Source organism: Nuphar pumila, chromosome 6, assembly GCF_984573655.1.
Source record: "Nuphar pumila chromosome 6, dmNupPumi1.hap1.1, whole genome shotgun sequence".
NCBI classification, from domain to species: domain Eukaryota; kingdom Viridiplantae; phylum Streptophyta; class Magnoliopsida; order Nymphaeales; family Nymphaeaceae; genus Nuphar; species Nuphar pumila.
In genome coordinates this window covers 44,258,289-44,280,302 of record NC_143254.1, presented here as the reverse complement: position 1 = coordinate 44,280,302, position 22,014 = coordinate 44,258,289, and the positions used below count along the sequence as shown (strand labels likewise).

General features: G+C 41.0%; 1 protein-coding gene across 2 annotated transcripts in view; it reads left to right on the top strand.

The window, feature by feature from the left end:
* The first annotated feature begins 7,327 nt into the window (after positions 1 to 7,327).
* Positions 7,328 to 22,014, top strand: part of LOC149834752 (cysteine-rich receptor-like protein kinase 6) — a 63,730-nt gene continuing 49,043 nt past the window's right edge. For both annotated transcript variants that reach the window (XR_016432801.1, XM_090011534.1), the window contains exon 1: positions 7,328 to 8,234. Coding sequence is in view for 1 of the 2 variants with exons in the window: in XM_090011534.1 (XP_089867660.1) it covers positions 7,406 to 8,234 (829 nt within the window). In the remaining variant the exon portion in view is untranslated. The remainder of the gene's footprint in view (positions 8,235 to 22,014) is intronic.

The following is a 22,014-nucleotide window of genomic DNA, read 5'->3' as shown; positions in this document are numbered from 1 at the left end:
CTCACTCCATTGAGAACACAATGATTGGCAATAAACATGGCCTAAAGGATGATCAATCCTATTTGCTTTGGCATCAAAGGTTAGGACATATCTCGAAAGAGAGAGTCCAAAGACTCGTGAAAGAGGGAATCCTTGGATCCCTTGATTTTACGAATATAAAGTCATGTGTTGACTGCATAAAGGTTAAGCAGTCTAACACATATAAGAAAGATGCCAAACGCAGCAATGAAAAGTTAGAAATAGTGTATACGGATGTCTGCGGCCCTTTTTCACCGTGTTATACAAGTGGAAAATATTGTCACCTTTATAGACGATTACTCATGGTATATGTATCTCTACTTATTATTTGAAAAATCAGAAGTCTTTCATGTTTTTAAGGACTTTAAGAAAGAAGTAGAGAGACAAACCGGTGAAGTTATTAAGGTTGTCAGGTCAGATAGAAGTGGCAAATATTATGGTCATTTCACTGAGATGGGACAAAAGGAAGGTTCATTAGTGCGGTTTCTAAAAGAAGAAGACATTGTACCTCAGTATATCATGCTTGGTAGTGCTTACCAGAATGGTGTAGCTGAAAGGAGAAACTGTACGCTTAAAGAAATGGTTCGAGCGATGTTGAATCACTCAAACCTCCCTTTGACCTTGTGGGGTGAAGTTCTTAGGACAGCAGTGCATATTTTGTTCCTACGAAGGTTGTTCAAAAGACTCCTTACGAGTTTTGGACAGGTAGAAAACCTTCTTTATCATATATGCACATATGGGGATGTCCAACAGAAGCTAAATTGTATAACCCACATATAAAAGCTTTTGATTCTAGGACAACTAGTGGTTTCTTCATTGGTTATCCAGAAAGATCGAAAGGCTTTAGATTTTATTGTCCATCTCATACACCATAGATAGTGGAAACAGATAAAGGAAGATTTCTTGAAAATGATTCTGTTGGGATAGATGCGTCTCAAAATATTGATTTTGAGGAAATTCAGGATTCAAGTTTCATACTTGCTAAGAATAAAGACTCGATTTTTTCTATCATTGTTCCTTCGAGTAATGTAAGAGAAAGTCCAGTCAATGAACATCAATCCCAAATAGATTCGGTTGTTGATGAGGATATACAACAACAGGATACAGAGGCTCATTTTGAACCACCTGTAGCACCTGTATGGAGGTCCACCAGAATTAAGAAATCTACTATCCATCCGGACTATGTGGTGTATTTACAAGAGTCAAATGATTTTATAGACATTGATGAAGATCTCTTCACATTTGCAGAAGCCATTGAAAGTGAAAGATCAACACATTGGATTAATGCCATAAAAGAAGAGCTTGACTCTATGGCAAAGAACCAAGTGTGGGATCTTCTACCTCGACCTGATGGAATTAGACCTGTTGGTTGTAAATGGGTTTATAAAACCAAAACAGACTCTAAAGGTCATGTGGAGAGGTACAAGGCTAAGCTTGTTGCAAAAGGTTTCACACAGATAGAGGGCATTAATTATAATGAGACTTTTTCTCCTGTCTCAACTAAGGAATCATTGAGGATAATCATGGCCCTCATAGCTCATTTTGATTTAGAGCTGCATCAAATGGATGTGAAAACTGTCTTTCTGAATGAGGATCTAGATGAGGAGGTATACATGCAACAACCTCTTGGTTTCAGTATAGATGACTCGAATAACTTAGTTTGCAAATTGAATAAGTCAATTTATGGACTTAAACAGGCCTCCCGCCAGTGGTATAAGAAGTTCAATCAGGTAATAATGAACTTTGGATTCACTGAAAACATTGTTGATCAGTGTATTTACATTAAGACTAGTGGGAGTAAGTTCATAATTTTGGTTTTATATGTTGACGATATTCTTCTTGCAACTAATGATTTGAGTCTTTTACATGAAACAAAAGATTTTCTTTTCTCTCATTTCGATATGAAAAACATGGGTGAAGCCACTTATTTCCTTGGAATCGAGATCCGTCGTAACAGAACTAAGGGTGTCTTTGGCATATCTCAGAAATCCTATATCCTTAAGGTTCTTAAAAGATATGGGATGGAGAATTGTTCTCCTAGTTCGACATCTATAATGAAAGGGGATAAATTGAGCTTAAAGGACTGTCCTCAGGATGATATTGCGAAGGCTTAGATGGATGTTGTCCCATATGCTTCAGCAGTTCAGAGTTTACAGTACGCGCAGACCTGCACTCGACCTGATATAGCATTTGTTGTGGGAATGCTTGGTAGATATCAGTCAAATCCAGGCATTGCGCACTGGAAGGCAGCGAAGAAGGTTATGCGCTATTTACAAGGAACGAAAGACTATATGTTGACTTACAAGAAAACTGACCACCAGAGGTCGTTGCATACTCTGATGCGGACTTAGGAGGGTGTATTGACAGTAGAAAATCCACTACTGGATACATTTTCCTTCTAGCGGGTGGTGTTGTCTCATGGAGAAGTGGAAAGCAGTCTACCACTGTTGCTCATACCATGGAGGCGAAATTTATTGCTCTATACGAGACTTTGTCATAGGCCATTTGAATAAAGAACTTCATTATGGGTCTTGGTATAGTGGACTCTATTGAGAGACCACTAAAGATCTTTTGTGACAATGAAGCAGTCGTGTCCTTTTCAAATAACAACAAAAGCTCAACATCGTGTCGACACATGGAGTTAAAATATTTTGTTGTTAAAGAAAGGACTGAGAATCATCTGGTATGTATTGATACAATTGGGACGAAGGAAATGACTGCGGATCCCCTTACTAAAGGGCTAGCACCGGGATTGTATTCCCAACATGTAAAGGGGATGGGTCTTTTTCATTCCTTCTGATGTATGACAATACATTATGTGATCACATTTGTGTTTATATTTTGATTCTCTAAGGTTTTGTGTTATTGTTGATTTTGCACAAAGAATCTCTCATATGGGTTAGAGAATAGCAGAATAACAATATTAAAGGACCAATAGAATAGGTGAGAGACCAACCTATTCATAAAGATAATTTCTTTACATGCCTAAGCATTGAAGGTGAATTGTAGTGTAGTACAAGGAAATATGACATTTCATAAAGGGGTGTTCATATCTTTGACTCATACGATTCATCCTTGTGATAAAGGGTGGCATGTGAACCCACATAAAGAATTAAATCGAGATAACGATATACACCTCGATTTAGTACACTTTTGGTGTCAATGGGTCAAGTGGGAGAATGTTGGACATAATCAGTTATGGGTTCAACCCACGTATGTGATCCTGTTTGACACCCTCCTAGTGGGTCACATTAGTGACCACATAATGGGGTAGTGGGTGGGAGTTACGTGAATGTGGAATAACCACATTCACGTAACTGCCTAATCTCTCATTACATAAAGGGGTTAGGGGCTACAAGGATGATGAGAAACTCGTAGCATTTCCCTGCCAAAATTCTGTTCCGCATTCGAACTCTGCGGAAAGGGTCCTGCTCACCGTCGACCTAAGGCCTGGGCTCATTGTGGGCGTCGACCGGCTAAGGAGAACGCCAAATTACCTACACGAACTATGGCAAATTCAGGTACACTTCCTGTCAATGTTGTTTTTTTTCAGGGATTCGCCAACATTGGGTTCCTATACCTATCAATCCTTGGTAAATTAGAGAATCAAACGAATAGATGGAAATCCAAAAATGACCTTTTTTTGCCCTTCATTTTTCTAGTGAAAACTGCATAACCATCGATGGCCTTTTCAAGATGTCTAAACAAAGGAAAGCTAACCCCAACGTAAAGATCAAAATCCATGCTTTGCCCCTTTTTATCGTCTCACAGGCACAACCACCTCAGTATTTCCTTAATCAACGAAAGCCTGACGTGCGGTGGACTCTGCGGGATTGGACAGTAAGACCTATTGGGAGAACGTCAACCTAGGCTCCAATACATGCTATCACCTCCGCTAGATACGGGACCATTACTTGTGCTCTCGCCATGATGTAGTTGACTTTGCTGCACACACCATGTCCCTTCTACAACACTATCAAGATGCTTTTATCCTGTGACTACTGGGTCCGGTAGCATTCGACGAGTGTGAGCTTGATGAGCTTGAATTGTCTACCAGCTTAGCCATTGGTTCTCCCTTAGGAGGACTGCCTCCCTTGTATCCCAATCTTGGCTAGCCTAAGCCTCTATACGATTCGAGGAGCACCACACTTGTCGAAATGTAAGGTCTTGCTGCTAGAGAATTTGGTTCCACCAACATGCAACCATTCATCCACTGCTGACATTGGACGAGAATGGGTCCATCGTAGGTTGTTAACGACGTAGCAATGGGGAGAATGATCGAGTTAGTTCGAACATATCATCACACCATTGAGAGATTGGATAAGAGGTACATTGTAGTGGACCCTTTGATGGAGCCCCCACTGTACATGATCCCTCGAGGTTCATGCTCACACTGTATACACACCCTATTTTGGATAAAGATATTTTTTAATGTCAAAAGCTGTGATTTTTTTTTTCACTAAGACATATTTCAATCTGATTTAGACCTTTAAAATGACCTCTTCAAGGATTTTGACCAAAATAAAAGACAAAAGAAGAGGTTTTTAGCTTTTTGCACCAAAAATTAGGTCAAAGACACCCCGTTTAAAAGTTATGATCAAAACAAGTTTTTGGTTGATAACAATACATTTAATTATCGTTACCGTACCTTGAATTGTCGTTAGTCTTTTGAATTATCATCACCCCCTTTGAATTGTTGTCTAAAGTAACTATTTTTCGGGTCATGATGCCAACCCCCCTTGACGACACATTCTATTGTTGTCGAGAACTTGACATCTTCATGATTTGTCGCTATTAGATGGGATAACGATACAATTAATTTATATTTATCTGAAAAAAATATCATTAACATTATTTGTCATCATCAAATTCTAAATGTTTTCAAAAAAGCACATCTTATCCCCATATGCATATGCACGTAGTAAACTTTCAGAATTAAATCGAAATATCCTTCCTTTCAAATCCCATTAATTTGCAAAGATAAAACTTTTATTCAAGAAAACATGTCTTGGATAAGCCATAGCTCTTCATTTCAAACTCATCCAATAGGAACTGTCCATTGTCTTTGGATCTGGAATGTACATAAAATGTTTCAAGATCTATCAAAAAAACCTATAAATAAGGAGATGAACCAATTCTCCACATCTATTCATGAGACCCGCCTAGATTTCTCAGGGGAGCTTCCTGACCAATTCAATGTTTGCATATAAATCTAATTAAGTACCTACTATTCATTTGGTTTTGTAATTTGGTGTCTTATCCGAACCACCAAATTTTAATAAAAATATTATCTTTATCACACACGTGTCTTTTGTTATGGTCTTGATCTGACAGGAGGGAGGGAGATCGTTATGTCAGGTGTTTAACAGGCAAAACACGAAGATGGGATCAGGTTAGAGTGTGCTCTTACGGTACTTCTAGATTAGATGCCCTAAATCTCAAGATGAACGCCATCCAAAACTTGTACCAATGAAATGCCCATCACTTGAATGAGACCACTATTTTTTTTCCAATGTTTGTTTGTATCTTGAATGGACAACTTTAAAATGAATGGCTCACAATGAGATTATTCACTGTTTTTGATGGGTGTCATTCATCCAAGGTGCCTCGGAGGCAGATGCAAATGTCATTCTCATGGCCATGTTTGCACATGGGCATCTTAAAATCAAGGCTTGTTTTTTCTCTTGCTATTTCTGAACATCTACTAGGGCTGGGGACCTTGCAGGAAGGACTTTTTATTCATTTGATAACTGTTGAACACAAATTTTTCCTATTTCAATGTGCACGCGCTGCGCCAGTAATGCCGCGTTTTCCTGTAGTGTCCTCTCTCCAATACGCGTCCGGATGTATTCTCTATACATCAGGTTGGGACCGCAATCAGCGGTATCAATGGGTCGTGTTTGACGCGTACCAAATCCTATAGGGTCAGGGTTTGGTGATAGCAAGGTTCAAATAGAATCTGGGTCAGACCTGGCGGCTTCCATTAATATATGAAAACCGGTATGGTTTATGAACTTTCATAACATACCAGGGCCGACCCAAGTTCCGTCTAAGATCCGCATTAATTTCTTCAATGTAAAAAGCATAAAAAATATAAATTTACTTGGTATGGTTTGGGTCTGGTAGGTCCGATTGAACTCGGTTACAGACCTTGTATTAGCATCTCAAATAAAGTCTGAGTCTGTTTTCACCTGAGTCCGAATCAAACCCGATCGACCTGCTGATACCCCTAACCACAATGACACACACCTTTGTGGTCAAAACTCAACATCACCAATTTTTTGGTGATAATTGAATATGATTGGATCTCTGCACTATCTCAATTCTTAACCAAGAAGCTTAGAATCTGAATGTATTTTGGTGAATAATCGATACCAGTGATGTAGTATCGGTGCGTATCAGCCTGAATCGGCCGATACTTATTGTATCACCAAAAAAATCGATACAATATTGACCTGAATTGACTATTTTTTAATAAATATAAAAAAATGCTTAAAATTAAATTTTTTTATATTATTTTAATAGCTTTTACATGTGTCTCGTTCTAATTGACACATCATATTTTTTAATGATTTTTTTTGGCTAATTCAAAATGATTCACTTGAGAATCGGTATCGGCCAATGATCACTTGAATCGTTGGCCAGCCAAACAATACAGGTTCGATTCCGATACTGACAACTAGGGGTGGGCATCGGGCCAGGGCCCGTTTAGAGCTTGGCCTGCCGGGCTTTAAGTGCGGCTCAGCCCGGAGATCACCCAACCCATTTACTAACGGGCCGGGTTTTGGCCTGATTCTTAATGGTCTCATAATGTGAATCGGGTCAGGTCTGGTCCTGCCCGGCCTGACCCAAATCTATTTGTAAACAGTAATAATTAATTAACAGGTTGTCAACTTCCCGTGCACCCAATTAATTATCTTTCTAGTTTCCATACAATTAATGCAATAGTTAATTTTTTTATTTTTTATATTATTAAAAATTAATAAATAAGTCAGGCCCATCCCACATATATATAACAAGCTGGGTTTCGGCCCCGTACCTAACGCTCTTGGGCCTAAAACCTTGGTCTAAACCCGGCTTGGCCCATGCCCACCCCTACTGACAACATTATGCCCCTATCATATTGCATTAATGAAGAAACGGATCGGCTCAAATACAGCCATGCCCGACCCATTTTTTCCGAAACAGGCAATACGGTAATTATTCCCAAAGGTGTGCTTTTGCAAAGATCTAAAAGTCAACGAAGACTCACTAACCAATGATAAAAGTCAGTTGCAGATTATGAGGTTTTAAAAGTGGAGCACGCCACCATTGGCAACACCAAAATTTGCTATTCTTCTCGCCCATTACCACACCTGTGTTTTGCTGTTAAACAAGAAACGAACTAATGGAGAGATTGGAGCTCTGCTTTGGCCTTCTTTTAATTGCAGCTTCCGTTCACCTCAGCATGGCTGCTGTTCCTCTGTTCTTTATGTGCCCAACCTCCTCTAATTATACTGCCAACAGCACCTACCAACAAAACCTGATCAACACCCTCTTCTTCTCCCTCTCCTCCAACGCATCCATAAACGGCTTCACCACTGCTACGGCCGGCCGAAGCCCCGATCAAGTCTACGGTCTCGTCCTCTGCCGAGGCGATGTCTCCGCTGCCGACTGTGCCAATTGCACAACCGATGCCACAACCCAGATCGTTCAAGTATGCCCCAACAGAAAATCTGCAGTCATATGGTTCGACAATTGCCTCTTGCGTTACTCCAACCAGAACTTCATCGGAACGGTGGATACCAGCAACAAGTTCTACATGTGGAACACAGACAACACATCGGACCCTGTTCTTTTCAATTCGCTGCTCGGATCTCTCATGAGCAACCTCTCTTCGAGAGCGACGACCGATCCCTCCGGCCGGCTGTTTGCGACAGGAGACGTTATGCTCAACGATTTTCAGAAGATATATGGGTTGGTGCAGTGTACAAGGGACATCTCCGGTGGCTGCAGCAATTGCCTGACCAACGTCATCTCTGATATCCCGACGTGCTGCAATGGGAAGAAGGGGGGTCGGGTTCTCACGGCAAGTTGCAATATAAGGTTCGAAGTGAACCCTTTCTTCAACGCATCGGTGGTGCCTCTGCCGTCACCTCCACCATCTGGAGCGGTTCCACCACCGGCGAGTCAGCCAAACAGCGTCGACGCTCCTCGTCCTTCCAACACAACTTCTGGTTGGCACCTCTTTCTTTGATTCTTTTCATTTTTTTCTTCCTTTTTCTTATCGTTAGAGCCATGTTCCTGGTTTTGGTGTGTAATTAATCCAATAGGAGATACTTTCTGAATGTTTCTGGCGGTTGATACCCTAGGCTTTAAAAAAAATGATTTGTTAGTATAAAACGAGCTTCAGATTATGCGAAGCAGGTTATATGTTCCCCCCCGAACAGGGCAGTTAGCTACATCTCATGATCGGGGTCCCAAAGAGCACCACGTATGTAAGCATGTGCGTCTCGTATCCCCATGTTTGTCAGCATTAATTAGCGTTGGAGTTTGATGCGATTGCAAAGACTTAAGTACCCTCTCCTCCATTGGTGCAAAAAAAAAATGATGGTTCTTGAAAAGGAGTGGTTATAAAGACTTAAGTGCCCCGAAGATGATTATTTAAGACCCAGTCTCTGCACTACAGGATTATCCGAGAAAGATATCTCCCCTGGACATCAACCCTTTCACACTCTCCCTCCCTTCTATTTCTGCTTCTATGCACATCCAACAGAAGATCTTACATTGCTCCATCAAGCACCGACTGACCTGCACATTTACTGTTGTGGAGCCTGATTCAGAGTTTTTACCCTTACAGGAGGAGGGTCTGGGGGCTCCTCTCAGTGTGGGTAGCATCATTCAACTTGAAGAGTTATGGAGTCTGATTCAGAGCTTTTACCCTTACAGAAGGGGGGTCCGAGGGCTCCTCCCAGCATGTTCATGGCCCTTTGCCCTCACAGGATGCTACCCGTTCGGGCTCATCAACCATCTCTCGCTCTCTCTCCCTTCTATTTCTGCTTCTGTGCACATCCATCACAAGATCCTATATTGCTCCATCAAGCACCGACTGACCTGCACATTGACTGTTGTGGGTCTTTACTGATGAGCTGCCTCTAAATTTATTGCAAGTCACAGCTATGCTCAGAGCAACATGTCAACGTCCCACTGATAGGCAAAACAACATTTCAAAGGTTATTTATCATAATGCCAGCTTTAGTTGAATCTGTTTTGATTGCAATGTTTGAAGCATCTCTTTCTTGCTTTGATTGTTTGTGTTTGTTGCTTGCTGCTTAAGTGCTTATCAGTAAGCAGAATCTGGCCCTCATGCTCATCTCGATTGGATTACTGAGATTCCACCAGTAAGATCCGTAGTCCTTCTTGCTGCTAACTCTTTACATTTGCAGGTTGTTTCTTCAAATGATTATAATAATGACAAATATGCGAAGGAGTTCAGTATCAGTGTTTCTAATGCGCTTGCTACTTGTCCTGCTCGGGTTTTGCCAACCCCTCGTGTGAGTTGATCATATGTGAAAACTGAACTGTGGATGGAAGAGTGGGCGCGAGGCAAGGAAGAAGAAGAAGAGAAGGAGCCTTCCATGCAAGAGAACCAGGCGTTCTTGGTGTTGTGGCTGTGCCGCAGCGTGATCTGCTGCTCGAGGGGGCAGTGGGTGAGGAGGGGAGTCTTCGAAATGGCGGTGCGCCTCTCTCTAGGCCACTCCGTAGCGCTCGCTCCGGCCGTGCTCTGCCTCATTTACGACGTTCGTGAAAATGACAAAATTGCCCTCCATCGATATCGCGGGAAAACGTTCCGCAGGTGGTTGTAATGTATCGTTGAAGTTAAAATGGGGAATGAAATGACAACAGAAATCGCTGAAAATTTACAGAAATAAATGCCCTCCTTCTAGAAAACTGAATCGTCGGTTCCTCTTCCTCGGACGGACATAAATGCCCTCCTTCTAGAAAACTGAATCGTCGGTTCGTGAAAATGACAAAACTGCCCTCCATCGATATCGCGGGAAAATGTTCCGCAGGTGGTTGTAATGTATCGTTGAAGTTAAAATGGGGAATGAAATGACAATAGAAATCGCTGAAAATTTACAGAAATAAATGCCCTCCTTCTAGAAAACTGAATCGTCGGTTCCTCTTCCTCGGACGGACATAAATGCCCTCCTTCTAGAAAACTGAATCGTCGGTTCGTGAAAATGACAAAACTGCCCTCCATCGATATCGCGGGAAAACGTTCCGCAGGTGGTTGTAATGTATCGTTGAAGTTAAAATGGGGAATGAAATGACAATAGAAATCGCTGAAAATTTACAGAAATAAATGCCCTCCTTCTAGAAAACTGAATCGTCGGTTCCTCTTCCTCAGACGGACATAAATGCCCTCCTTCTAGAAAACTGAATCGTCGGTTCGTGAAAATGACAAAACTGCCCTCCATCGATATCGCGGGAAAACGTTCCGCAGGTGGTTGTAATGTATCGTTGAAGTTAAAATGGGGAATGAAATGACAATAGAAATTGCTGAAAATTTACAGAAATAAATGCCCTCCTTCTAGAAAACTGAATCGTCGGTTCCTCTTCCTCGGACGGACATAAATGCCCTCCTTCTAGAAAACTGAATCGTCGGTTCGTGAAAATGACAAAACTGCCCTCCATCGATATCGCGGGAAAATATTCCGCAGGTGGTTGTAATGTATCGTTGAAGTTAAAATGGGGAATGAAATGACAATAGAAATCGCTGAAAATTTACAGAAATAAATGCCCTCTTCTAGAAAACTGAATCGTCGGTTCCTCTTCCTCGGACGGACATAAATGCCCTCCTTATAGAAAACTGAATCGTCGGTTCGTGAAAATGACAAAACTGCCCTCCATCGATATCGCGGGAAAACGTTCCGCAGAGTTTGCGTATGTAGCAAGCGTTATGTTTTATGATAAAAACCCTCCCAAAAAATCCTTTCTCGCTCTAAGCACTCTACCGGAGATTCTTTGCTTTCATCTCGAGTTGCCGGAGCATCCTTTCCTTTTTACCAGAGCATCTGTTTCCGTCTTCCGCGCAGTCGCAGCATCGTTGCCACCTTCTGTTGCGTATTAGTTGTTACTGTTGCTTACTCTACAGTTGGAATATCCAAATTCCCATCGTTTCGGTGAGTTTCGTGTAAGTTTTCTTTCTTCAATCTGAAGATTGGTTCTTATACAAGGATTTGTATTATGAACCCAAATATTCCGACGATTTCTAATGATGATGATCGTGTATTGTGTTGTGCAGGTTAGCAATGTCTGCGCCTCATCAGATTAGAGATACCCCGTCGTTCTATGGGTTGTCTATTAGAGAAGTGATCCGCCAGTCCCATCTATCTAAATTTTTTGAAAGATACCAAAATATACTTAAGATTGAGAACGATGAAGATAGGGAAAAAGCCTTGGAATCGTATTTTGCGGAGGATTATCCATCAGATATCGAGGCTGCGGACCAAAGGAAGAACTCTGAAGAACGAAAGATGCAGAACAAGGATGACGAAGAGAAGGCAAAGGCCAGAAATATTGATGAGAATATAAATAGAAGGCGGAGGATTAACGCACAGCAGATGGAAAAGAGGAAGAAGAAGGCGGAGGAGTGGGAAAGGGATGTTAGCAATATGATGGCGGAGGCTCGTAGGAGAAACTTGGAGAGTAGAGCAATGCGACACAAGGCAAGGCTACTGAAGGAGGCGGAAGAGAAGGAACAGAATATTCCTCAGTTTGAGGAAGAAAAGGAAAGGCGAAGGAGGGAGTTGGAGTTCGAGGAAGCTAAGGAAATGCAAAGGCAGCAGAAGGAGAATGAGGAAAAGAAGGAAAGGCAACGGAAGGAGAAGGAGGAGGAGGTAGAGAAGGAAAGAGAAAGGAAGAAGCAGGAGGAAGAATTGCAGGAAAGAAGGAAACAACAACTGCAAGAGAAAAAAAGGCGGCGGAAGGAGAAGGAGGAAGTAAAGGAAAGGGAAAGGAAGAAGCAGGTGGAAGAACTGCGGCAAAGAAGAAAACAAGAAATCGAAGAGAAAGAAAGGCGGCTGAAGGAGAAGGAGGAGGAAGAAAAGGAAAGGGAAAGGAAGAAGCAGGAGGAAGAGGCGAAAAGGGAGAGACAAAGGAAGCAGAAGGAGGAGGAGATAAAGGAGAGAGAAAGGAAGGAGAAGGAGGAGGATGCGAAAAAGGAGAGAGAAAGGATGCAGGAGGAGAAAAGGGAGAGAGAAAGGAAGGAGAAGGAGGAGGAGAAAAGGCATTGAGAAATGAAGCAGAAGGAGGAGGAGGAGAAAAGGGAGAGAGAAAGGAAGGAGAAGGAGGAGGAGAAAAGGCAGAGAGAAAGGAAGCAGAAGGAGGAGGAGGAGAAAAGGGAGAGAGAAAGGAAGGAGAAGGAGGAGGAGGAGAAAAGGGAGAGAGAAAGGAAGGAGAAGGAGGAGGAGAAAAGGCAGAGAAAAAGGAAGCAGAAGGAGGAGGAGGAGAAAAGGGAGAGAGAAAGGAAGGAGAAGGAGGAGGAGGAGAAAATGGAGAGAGAAAGGAAGGAGAAGGAGGAGGAGGAGAAAATGGAGAGAGAAAGGAAGGAGAAGGAGGAGGAGAAACGCGAGAGAGAAAGGAATCAGAAGGAGCAGGCGGAAAAGGAGAGAGAAAGGAAGCAGAAGGAGGAGGAGGAGAATAGGGACAGAGAAAGGAAGCAGAAGGAGGATGAGAAAAGGAAGGCGAGAGAAAGGAAGGCGACGGTGGAGCCGGTAGAGATGGAGATTGAAAGGCAGTTCGAGGCATTGGATCCACCAGAAAGTCCCAGGTTGGAGCGAGAACAGCAGAAAATAGCGACCAAGGTAAATATATCCGTCCTGTCTGCGAAGATTTAATAATATGTTTAGCGATTTTGGTATAGCGATTACTGTGTTAGGTATTGATATTTATAGCAATTACTGCGATAGTATGTCTGCAACCGATATTATTTATAGCGGTTTGTAGAATAGTATTTATAAGTACAAATAGAAGTAATTTATAATTTATAGGAATAATATGTTATTTTGTGTTACAGGGAGGTCACAGGAGAAGTAGAGCACCAGGTGAAAAGCTCGGAGGTCGCTGTCAATGGCCTGTAGTTCTGTCTTGATATGGTCAACTGAGTGCATATCAGAAGGACCGACTACGAAATATGCACTTCGGTGGCCTTTTGGACCAGCAATATTTTGAAACTTGCTGGAATACCATGACTCACCTGGTAAATAAGTGGAATGATAAGACTAACACATTCCAGTTTGATTCTTTTGAGATCACCATGACTCTAGAAGATGTGGCGAGGATCACTGGCCTTAAGTGCGATGGCAGTGCTGTCCTATTACGGCATTCAAACTATAACGCAAGGGAAAACTGCACTGCCCTTCTAGGAATGTCGATGGACGAATGAAGTCAATGTATTTCTGGTGGAAGCAATTCCACATCAATGAAGGTCTCAGTTTTTCATAATAAATGGGAAGGCCAATCCGCTACTTGTGCATCTGAAACAGCTGACCAAGAGTTGCGCGGCTTCCTTCTATATTTTTTTGCTCTTACATTATTTTCCGATTGTTCTGGTTCGAGAATAAGTTCCATGTGGCTGCAGTACCTGGCAGACTTAGACGAAGTCGACAACTATGCCTGGGGTGCCGCTATGCTCGCACACCTGTACAGTCAACTCCACCGTGCGAGTAATGGTACGAAAACAGTTGGCGGATTTTGACCATTTGTTCAGGTATTTGTTGATTACATACTTAGTATTTGTAGACAAATCTCATTGCAGTCTATGGCGTTGCTAATAATATTTTTTTTGTTAGGCCTGGGCGTTGGAACATATTATCCCATTGCGTCCACGGTGTGGCCCTCCGATTTGTGGTTTTCCAAAGATCGGTCGCTGGGCCAGAATAAATGTCGCAGTTTATAATGTTAAGTCCATTTTAGATGGGCTGCAATTAAACGAGGTAAACGTTCTAAAATTGTTTACAATCACGTCAGCATTTACCATTGAGTATTATAAGTCGTTGTAATGTTCAACATTCTTAAGTATACATCGCTGCATGATTGTCTTCTGTAGTGCATATCATTGTTGCTATATCATGCGTAAATAAATTTTAATATATTTGTCATTCGTTATTAAAAAGAATTACCAATGTACAGGTTTTGTAGAGACCTTATGGAGATGGCGGCGATAATGAAGACGTTGTTGCGAAGGCTGCCAGATTGTCTGACCGCGATTTGTGGCTATTCTGCAATTTTGAAGCCGAGTTGCAGCAAGGTAGTCGAGTTCTCCTACAATCTGGCTTGGGGCAGTCTATCCCAAATAAGCCTTTGGAGGTGAGAAGGAAGATGAATATTGGTGGGGGCAGGCACGTGAATTGGAGCGATCTCTACAGAGACGAATTATTAAATTGGAACTCAGGTGGTGTCCCTGCCGTACCGTATGATCATGAAGGATGACAATTTGATCCCTTCTATTTCGAAAGCTATTGGGAACCAATGCGGCGAAATCGGAAGATTGAGAAAATTGTCAACCCATGCCTCCCAACTGTCTCTTCTCATGTTGTAGCCCAGCCTCTACAACCAAAACGTCGTCTCGCTCTGGTTAATACGACTAGTCCATCAGTAACAAATCACGAGGAAGACCGAACACTTGCTCCAAAAGAGAAGACTGTCTCTGCCGCAAGGTTCGAACTTATTGAGATGGAGAATAAGAAATTAAGGACAGAAGTAAGCACTATGGGGACCCAATTGAATGCAGTGGTGGACATGATGACCAGTCTTCTTAGGCAAGGTTTCGCAACGAGTAGGCCACCCAGGATAGACAGTCCACCAATAAAAAGTGAGAGACAAGTCTATGAAATTTCATCAGATTCGTCCAGTGACTCAGAATAAATCCTAGATTTTTCATTTTTATCACGCTATACATTTGTTGTAATTGTATAATGAGTTGCGGTAACGTGAAATTCTTTTACTGTTTAATTCTTTATTATTACATCTTTCCGACTTTGGGTCTCGGTAATAAATAAACTTTTCTCTATGGGAGGATTAGTAGGTTGATAAGAAGGATGGTTGTCTTCATCTATATTTTCTTTTTTACTAAACTAATTGAGTTCATCATCACTAAAAATATCATCATTTCTAGATAGTAACTTAAACAAGAAAGAGTAATCCATATTCTCTTTATGGGATTCATCCTTCTCAAAACCACTAACGTTTCCTAAGAAAGTCACATTCCTAGAAACATATAGTTTGTCGTTCTTAACATCATAGCATCTAAATCTTTTTTGAGTTTCAGAATATCCAAGAAATGCATAAGGAATGACTTTTGGTGAGAGTTTGTCATTTTTGTCGGTAAGGACAAAACATTTACATCCAAAGATTCTTAACCTATTTTAGTCAGGTTCCTTTTGGTATAAAATTTTAAAAGCTGAAGTTTTGTTTAGATTTTTTGAAGAAAAGTGATTTATAAGATAAACGGATGTAAGAGCCGCCTCGGCCCAAAAACTTTTTGGAATGTTTTGAGAAATGAGTAAAGTTCTAGTTGTTTCAATAATATACCTATGTTTTCTTTCAGCTAGACTGTTTTGTTGTGGTGTTTTTGGACAAGATCTATGATGAACTATTCTATGGTTTTCAAGATAGTTTTTAAAATCATTTGAAAGATACTCTCCTCCGGAATCAACTCTAAAGATTTTTAAATTATCATTAAATTGATTTTTAATCATAATATGATATGTCTTAAACGATGCAAAGACTTCATGCTTATGTTTAAGGAAGTATATCCAACAAAATCTTGAATAATCATAAAAAAAATAACATAGTAAGCAAATCCTCCCTTAGATACTACGGGTGTCGGTCCCCATAAATCCGAGTGCACAAGTTCAAAAGATTTGTTTGTAAACGTAGATCTTTGTTCAAAAGTCAAGCTTCTCATTTTTCCAAAAATGCAATGATTACAATTGAAATTACTTTTACAGAGATCTTTGTCTTCGCAATCGCTGTATTTGTCTTCGCTTCGAAAGAATAGCGCACAAAGTATTGGCGATCTAAGCCATGAACAATAATTTAACGAGTTCTGACGGCACAAAGGTTTGTATCCATATACGATAATCGTGAAAAGGTATTTGTGTTAAATAATCAATAGATAAGGAAAGGATTTGTTGCCATCGCTGGATACTTCGTGCTTTGAGTCGGAGAGCGATCTGTGGCATCGCAGCATAGTGATTTGTGGGTATTGTTCGAATGTCAAATCACACATGGAAAACGTATTTTTGAATATTTAAAACTTAATGAGCGGCATGGAAAGACGTATTTTTGAATACTTCCAACGCAAGCATTTAATTTGGAGGCAGTTATCAAAAAAAGGCGGCATGCGAAAAGCCGTATTTATATTTTTTTTAAACGCAATCAATTAATTAGCTTCGTGCTTTGAGTCGGAGAGCGATCTGTGGCATCGCAGCATAGTGATTTATGGGTATTGTTCGAATGTCTAATCACACGTGGAAAACGTATTTTTGAATATTTAAAACTTAATGAGCGGCATGGAAAGACATATTTTTGAATACTTCGAACGCAAGCATTTAATTTGGCGGCGGTTATCAAAAAAAGGCGGCATGCGAAAAGCCGTATTTATATTTTTTTTAAACGCAATCAATTAATTAGCGGACTGTTTTCAAAAAATGGCTGCACGTTAAAGGACTTTACCTTTGTAGGTGAGGACGGCGTTTCAGTATCTCCGTTGCAAAGGTGCCATCGATATCTCCGTCCAGGCATGGCGCCGAAGAAGGGGACAATCGGAGCAGTACGACCAGCCATGGCGGACAAGAAGAGGACTAGTGGAGCAATACGACCCGGCACGACGCCAAAGACGATGGGAGCACTACGATCGGGCACGGCGGCAACGGAGAGGACGATGGTAGCAAAACGACCAGGCACGGCGCCAGAGGAGTGGACGAGGGGAGAAAAATGACCAGGCACGGAGCAAACGGATAGGAGGATGGGAGCTAAACGACCAGGCACGTTGCCAATGGAGTGGACGATGGCAGCAAAACGGCCACGCACGGCTCCGAACAAGAAGACAACCACATCCACAGTACCAGGACTAGCGCTTAAGAGGTATATTCTTTGAAACGCCTGAGCGGTTTAGTGAACATTTGGCTTTTCATGTCGTATTTGGACTAGTGTTTTTTACTATAGACAATAATTTCAATGTCCAATCCTGAATACCATGCTCATGGTGCACTCAGTGCAACATCCACAGTCTCGGGTGGGCGGCAACGCCCTGACGAGTTCGTAGATGACATCGAGCAGATGCAAGATGAATTTGCATATGGGAACACTATCAGTAATTTTGTAAGTATTTGTCCACTATCAATTTCTAGGTCATCGGTTTGCATGTTCTGAAGTTCGTAACTTTGTGTAACCAGACAATGTATGATTTTGTCAATTACATTCAGAGCAACCCAACGAGCAATACAGTACGCATCATCAGCCCGTATTTCATGGTATGTCTGTGCCGCTGTTGTTCTGTTTGCTTTCATGACGTACTCTTGTTTCTTGGTGGTTAAACCTTGCTATTTCGTGCAACAGATGTACGTCCGGCGAAAGCCATACGACATAGGATTCGAAGATGCACTACCTTGTTGGAACAACGATGATGAGTGCATAGACATTTCGAAATTTGGAAAGGTAAGTGAACAAACCTCTTATCCAAGGTTTATTCGTAACATCCCCATCACGATAAGTCTCTGGAACGAAAAATGATTTTATCGATTCGCAGATTTTACTTCCTACACTCTGGCAACATCCAGACCATTGGGTCCTATACGAGATGAATTTTCAGCTAAAACAACTATGGTGCTACAACTCATTGGACTGCCACAGTGGCGTAGAACGCGATGCTATGCATTTGGTAAGCTTGTACCCAAAGGTGAAGTAGCTATTCGAGGTGGACCGGACTGTAATATATTATCCCTTTTTCACAGGCGGGATTCCTTAACGGGCAAATGGGTGTCGACATTGGTGAGTGGATGTTGCTCTGTGCTGACGATGCTCCGTTACAAAGTAATGGGGTCGATTGTGGCATATTCGTAATGAAGCATATTGAAGCAATATACAATGGAGAACAACCTTGTTTCCACGCTGTATGAGCTTCGTATCCGATGTTATTGGGTATTCCTGTTATATATTGGTTTCACATTACCTGTTTTGTTGCAGGAACATATGCCGGTAATACGCGACGAAATATGCGGAAAATTGATTGAGTTTAAAACGAACCGCAGACAGAATAGTATAAAGTGAAACCTATCGATTGCTCTGTCTGTACAACCTAACGAGGCCCTCCATCACCGTTCTCGTCGTCCTCCTCGACAATAACCCAGTAGGTGCAGTCGCGCTGAGAGTGGCCAGCAGGAGCTCCGCCAAGTCCTCTTCCTCTCCCTAGCGAGGTCTAAGCGGATTTGTCGTTCCGGTGACGGGTGTTCATCTCGTTCCGTTGACGGGTGTTCTATGAAAAGTAAATTGTATTCAGAAATAGTTTTGTGTTGTATACGCATAACCAATGCTGGTAAAGTTGTTCTTAAGCAATGAAGAATACTGTACGGCGAAAGATATTTCTAAATATCACATTACGTGAACTTATCAATAAGAAAGGTTTGTTCTTAGAAATCGCTGTATTGATGAACCGACGGTAATGTACACCTAAGGCGATTTCTTTAGACGTACTTGTGGATTTATTTGAGACCCAAAGATTCGGAATAGCCCTCTGGCATATTTCATGTGTTGGCTTTCTTAAGGGCATTAAGTTCTATTTTCATTGCTTTGTTCCAATGATGATATTGTTTGACATCATTATAATGAGATGGCTCTTATGTTATTAAACATGCTCTAAAGTTTGGAGAAAATGCGTCATATGATACAAATCTATTAGGATCTCTAGAGATTCGATTAGATCTCTTAAGTTGGGATTCCTCTAAGGATATGTTTTGAAAGAACTTGTCCAGAGAACATGGATGGTTACCTTGACCTCGCTGAGTATACACATGCATATCATTAGATGCAATTTTATTTAAACTTTCATGTTGATGACTAACTTCAACAACAACCGGATGATACTAGAGTTATTATCCAAGAGTCAAACACATCAATAGAGTTAGACTCATCATGTCTTGGCAATAGATCAAATAGAAATGAATAGTCAATTTCTTCTTTAGGTCCTTTGTTATCAAACCCATCTTTATTTTCAAGAAAGATGACATTTTTAGAAATATAGAGTTTGTTTTTTATTGGATCAAAGTATCGGTGCCCTTTTTTATTTTCACCATAGCCCAAAAAAACATATTCAATGGATTTTGGAGATAGTTTATCATTTTTATGATTAAGCACATAACACTTACAACTAAATATTTTTAGTCTTTTAAAATTGAGTCATTTTAAAAAGTTTTTGAAATGGAAACATTTTGTAAAGAAGATGGAGTTCTATTTATTAATTTGAGGTTAAAACAGCTTCGGCCCAAATTTTTTTTGGAATGTCCCTAGAAATTAGAAGAGTTATAGTAGTTTCTATTATACGTATATGCCAGAGGGCTATTTCGAAATGACTACCATTCAGAATAGCCCTCTGGCATGACATTGTTTTCATTAATGCGGAGTGCTTTTTTATTTAAGATTTGCTTTTGGTTTAATGAAACTGACGTATATACTCGAAAACTGACGGAGGGTGATAGGACGTTTCATTAATATTTGAATGACACAACACACAGTTCCACTTTGCTTCGCGAATAAGGAACCGACATAATCGACAATTCCTGCATACACGACTTATTCTTGAATCGAGTGCATAGGCGGCTTCGACGCAGTTGTCGTATCCGTCTATACCTTTTTCATAGGTCTGTAAGATCATAATTGAAGAAACCGTCGTTTAAAATTCAAGCAATTTTCAAATGCTGGCACAGGTTTTCATGGTCGTAGCAGTGTAGTTTGACGTTAGACCACCAAGCGTATCGCTTTGTACTATTCGTAAAATACGAACGCGACATTAAAGCAATGTTTAAGCATACAACATTTCATAGCGATGTTGAATATTATCATTTCGAACATTAGAAGTCTTTATTCATTGCACACATCGCAGTCTCACCCTGCGACTGTCAATCACGCGGGTTGAGCGCACATCTTTTATCAATTACAAGCCTTTTAGATCCTCGCCTCCGTCAGTTTCTCCTCCGAAATTAGAAAGGACGTCAACTTTTTGCAGAGTTCTTCGCGGAATCCGGATATATCAACCTGCAAAAACAGATTGTAAACTAGAAGCAATAGACATGCCCTTAATTGCCAATAACAGAGGCCAAGGAATGACATACAACGTCGAAACAGAGTTCTGCACCATTGTATATCGCTTTAATGTACTTCATTACAAATACGCCGCAATCAACGCCATTATCTTGTAAAGGAGCATGGTATGTCGTGCGATAGATCCACTCGCTGACATCGACTCCCAAAATGGCTATGAGGAAACCAATCTGAGAATAATGCGACCGAAAGTAAATTCATGACCCCAGTACACTACACTATACTCATATAGATGGAATCTTACGAGATGGGAAATGTCTAGCCGTAAACCACTGTCAACTTCCAACGAATTGTAACACCATAGTTGTTTTTCGCGTAAATCCATCACGTATAAGACCCAATGCTTTTCAGACTGCCAGAGTGTAGGAATCAGTATCTGCAAATAGATCGAAAAAATGTTGTTACCACTGTCACGCTGTAATATTGCACTGTAGGTTTGTTTGCTTACCTTTTCACTTGTCATAAGGTCTCTGCAGTGATTACCGTTAACCCAATAAGGTTTGCCATCTTGAAATCCACTGGAGTATGGCAAACGACGTAATATAGTCTGCAAACCGAAAGAAACATTGCTAACACCAACGTTAACATACGAATCAATTGGACTAAATCAATAATGAAAAGCAACATAAAATACAACCGATATACCATGAAATATGGGCTGACGACGCTCACAGTCTGGCTTGGTGCGTTGCTTTTAATATAATTTACGAAATCGGATATAGTCTGTTTGCAGCAAATATGGTGTTGTATTGATCATACGTACACATGGCATACGTTTATAGACAACTACTACTAGTTTCATACTAACAAAATTACTGATCATGTTGCATTGTGCGAATTCACTGCGCATTCGGTTGATGTCCTCCAGGAGTGATTGACTAAGTTTTCGCCCAACTTCGTCGGTGGATGTTCGACTGAAATGAATGCGGACATTGCAACAACCGATATTTAAATTACATTATATAGTACACAAAAACAAATCACAAAAAATGCATGAAAGATACGGATTTTGCTGAACATGTAGACTATGTGTAGACAATATACCCATGATTCGCCATTGTTGGTCGTGTAGCTGTCTTCGTCTGCCTCACCGACTATAATTTTCTATGTTCGAGGGCGGATCTCCAGGTTTATGAAGGAACCGTCGGTTTGGTTGTTGCTGGTTCACGAAGTAGAAGACAAACACACCTTCCAGTGCTTGTGCGACTATTTATGACCTAAAAGATGTACTACTCAACCAACATGATCAATGAATACTGTACGACAACTCAAACATTTATGGGTATCCGTTGGAAAATACACATTGAGTAGCCTTTTATTTATAATATATGGATACAACTTTTCACAAGATAACAATAATGATTTCAAAAGGCAAGTGGAGGTGTCGGGAACGCGAAAGATTTGCTGGAGAAGAAGTTGACTGGAGGTGTATGGCGATTTGTGGTTATCGTTGAATAGCGATCTGTGGCATCGCAGCACAGTGATTGACAGTCCTACGCTGCGATGCCACACATCGCAGCACACTTGAACAATCCTTCGCATCACGCTAAGATTGACAGTCCAACAATAATCAACAACGTTCTACGTTGCGATGCCACATATCGCTATTCAACGATAACCACAAATCGCCAT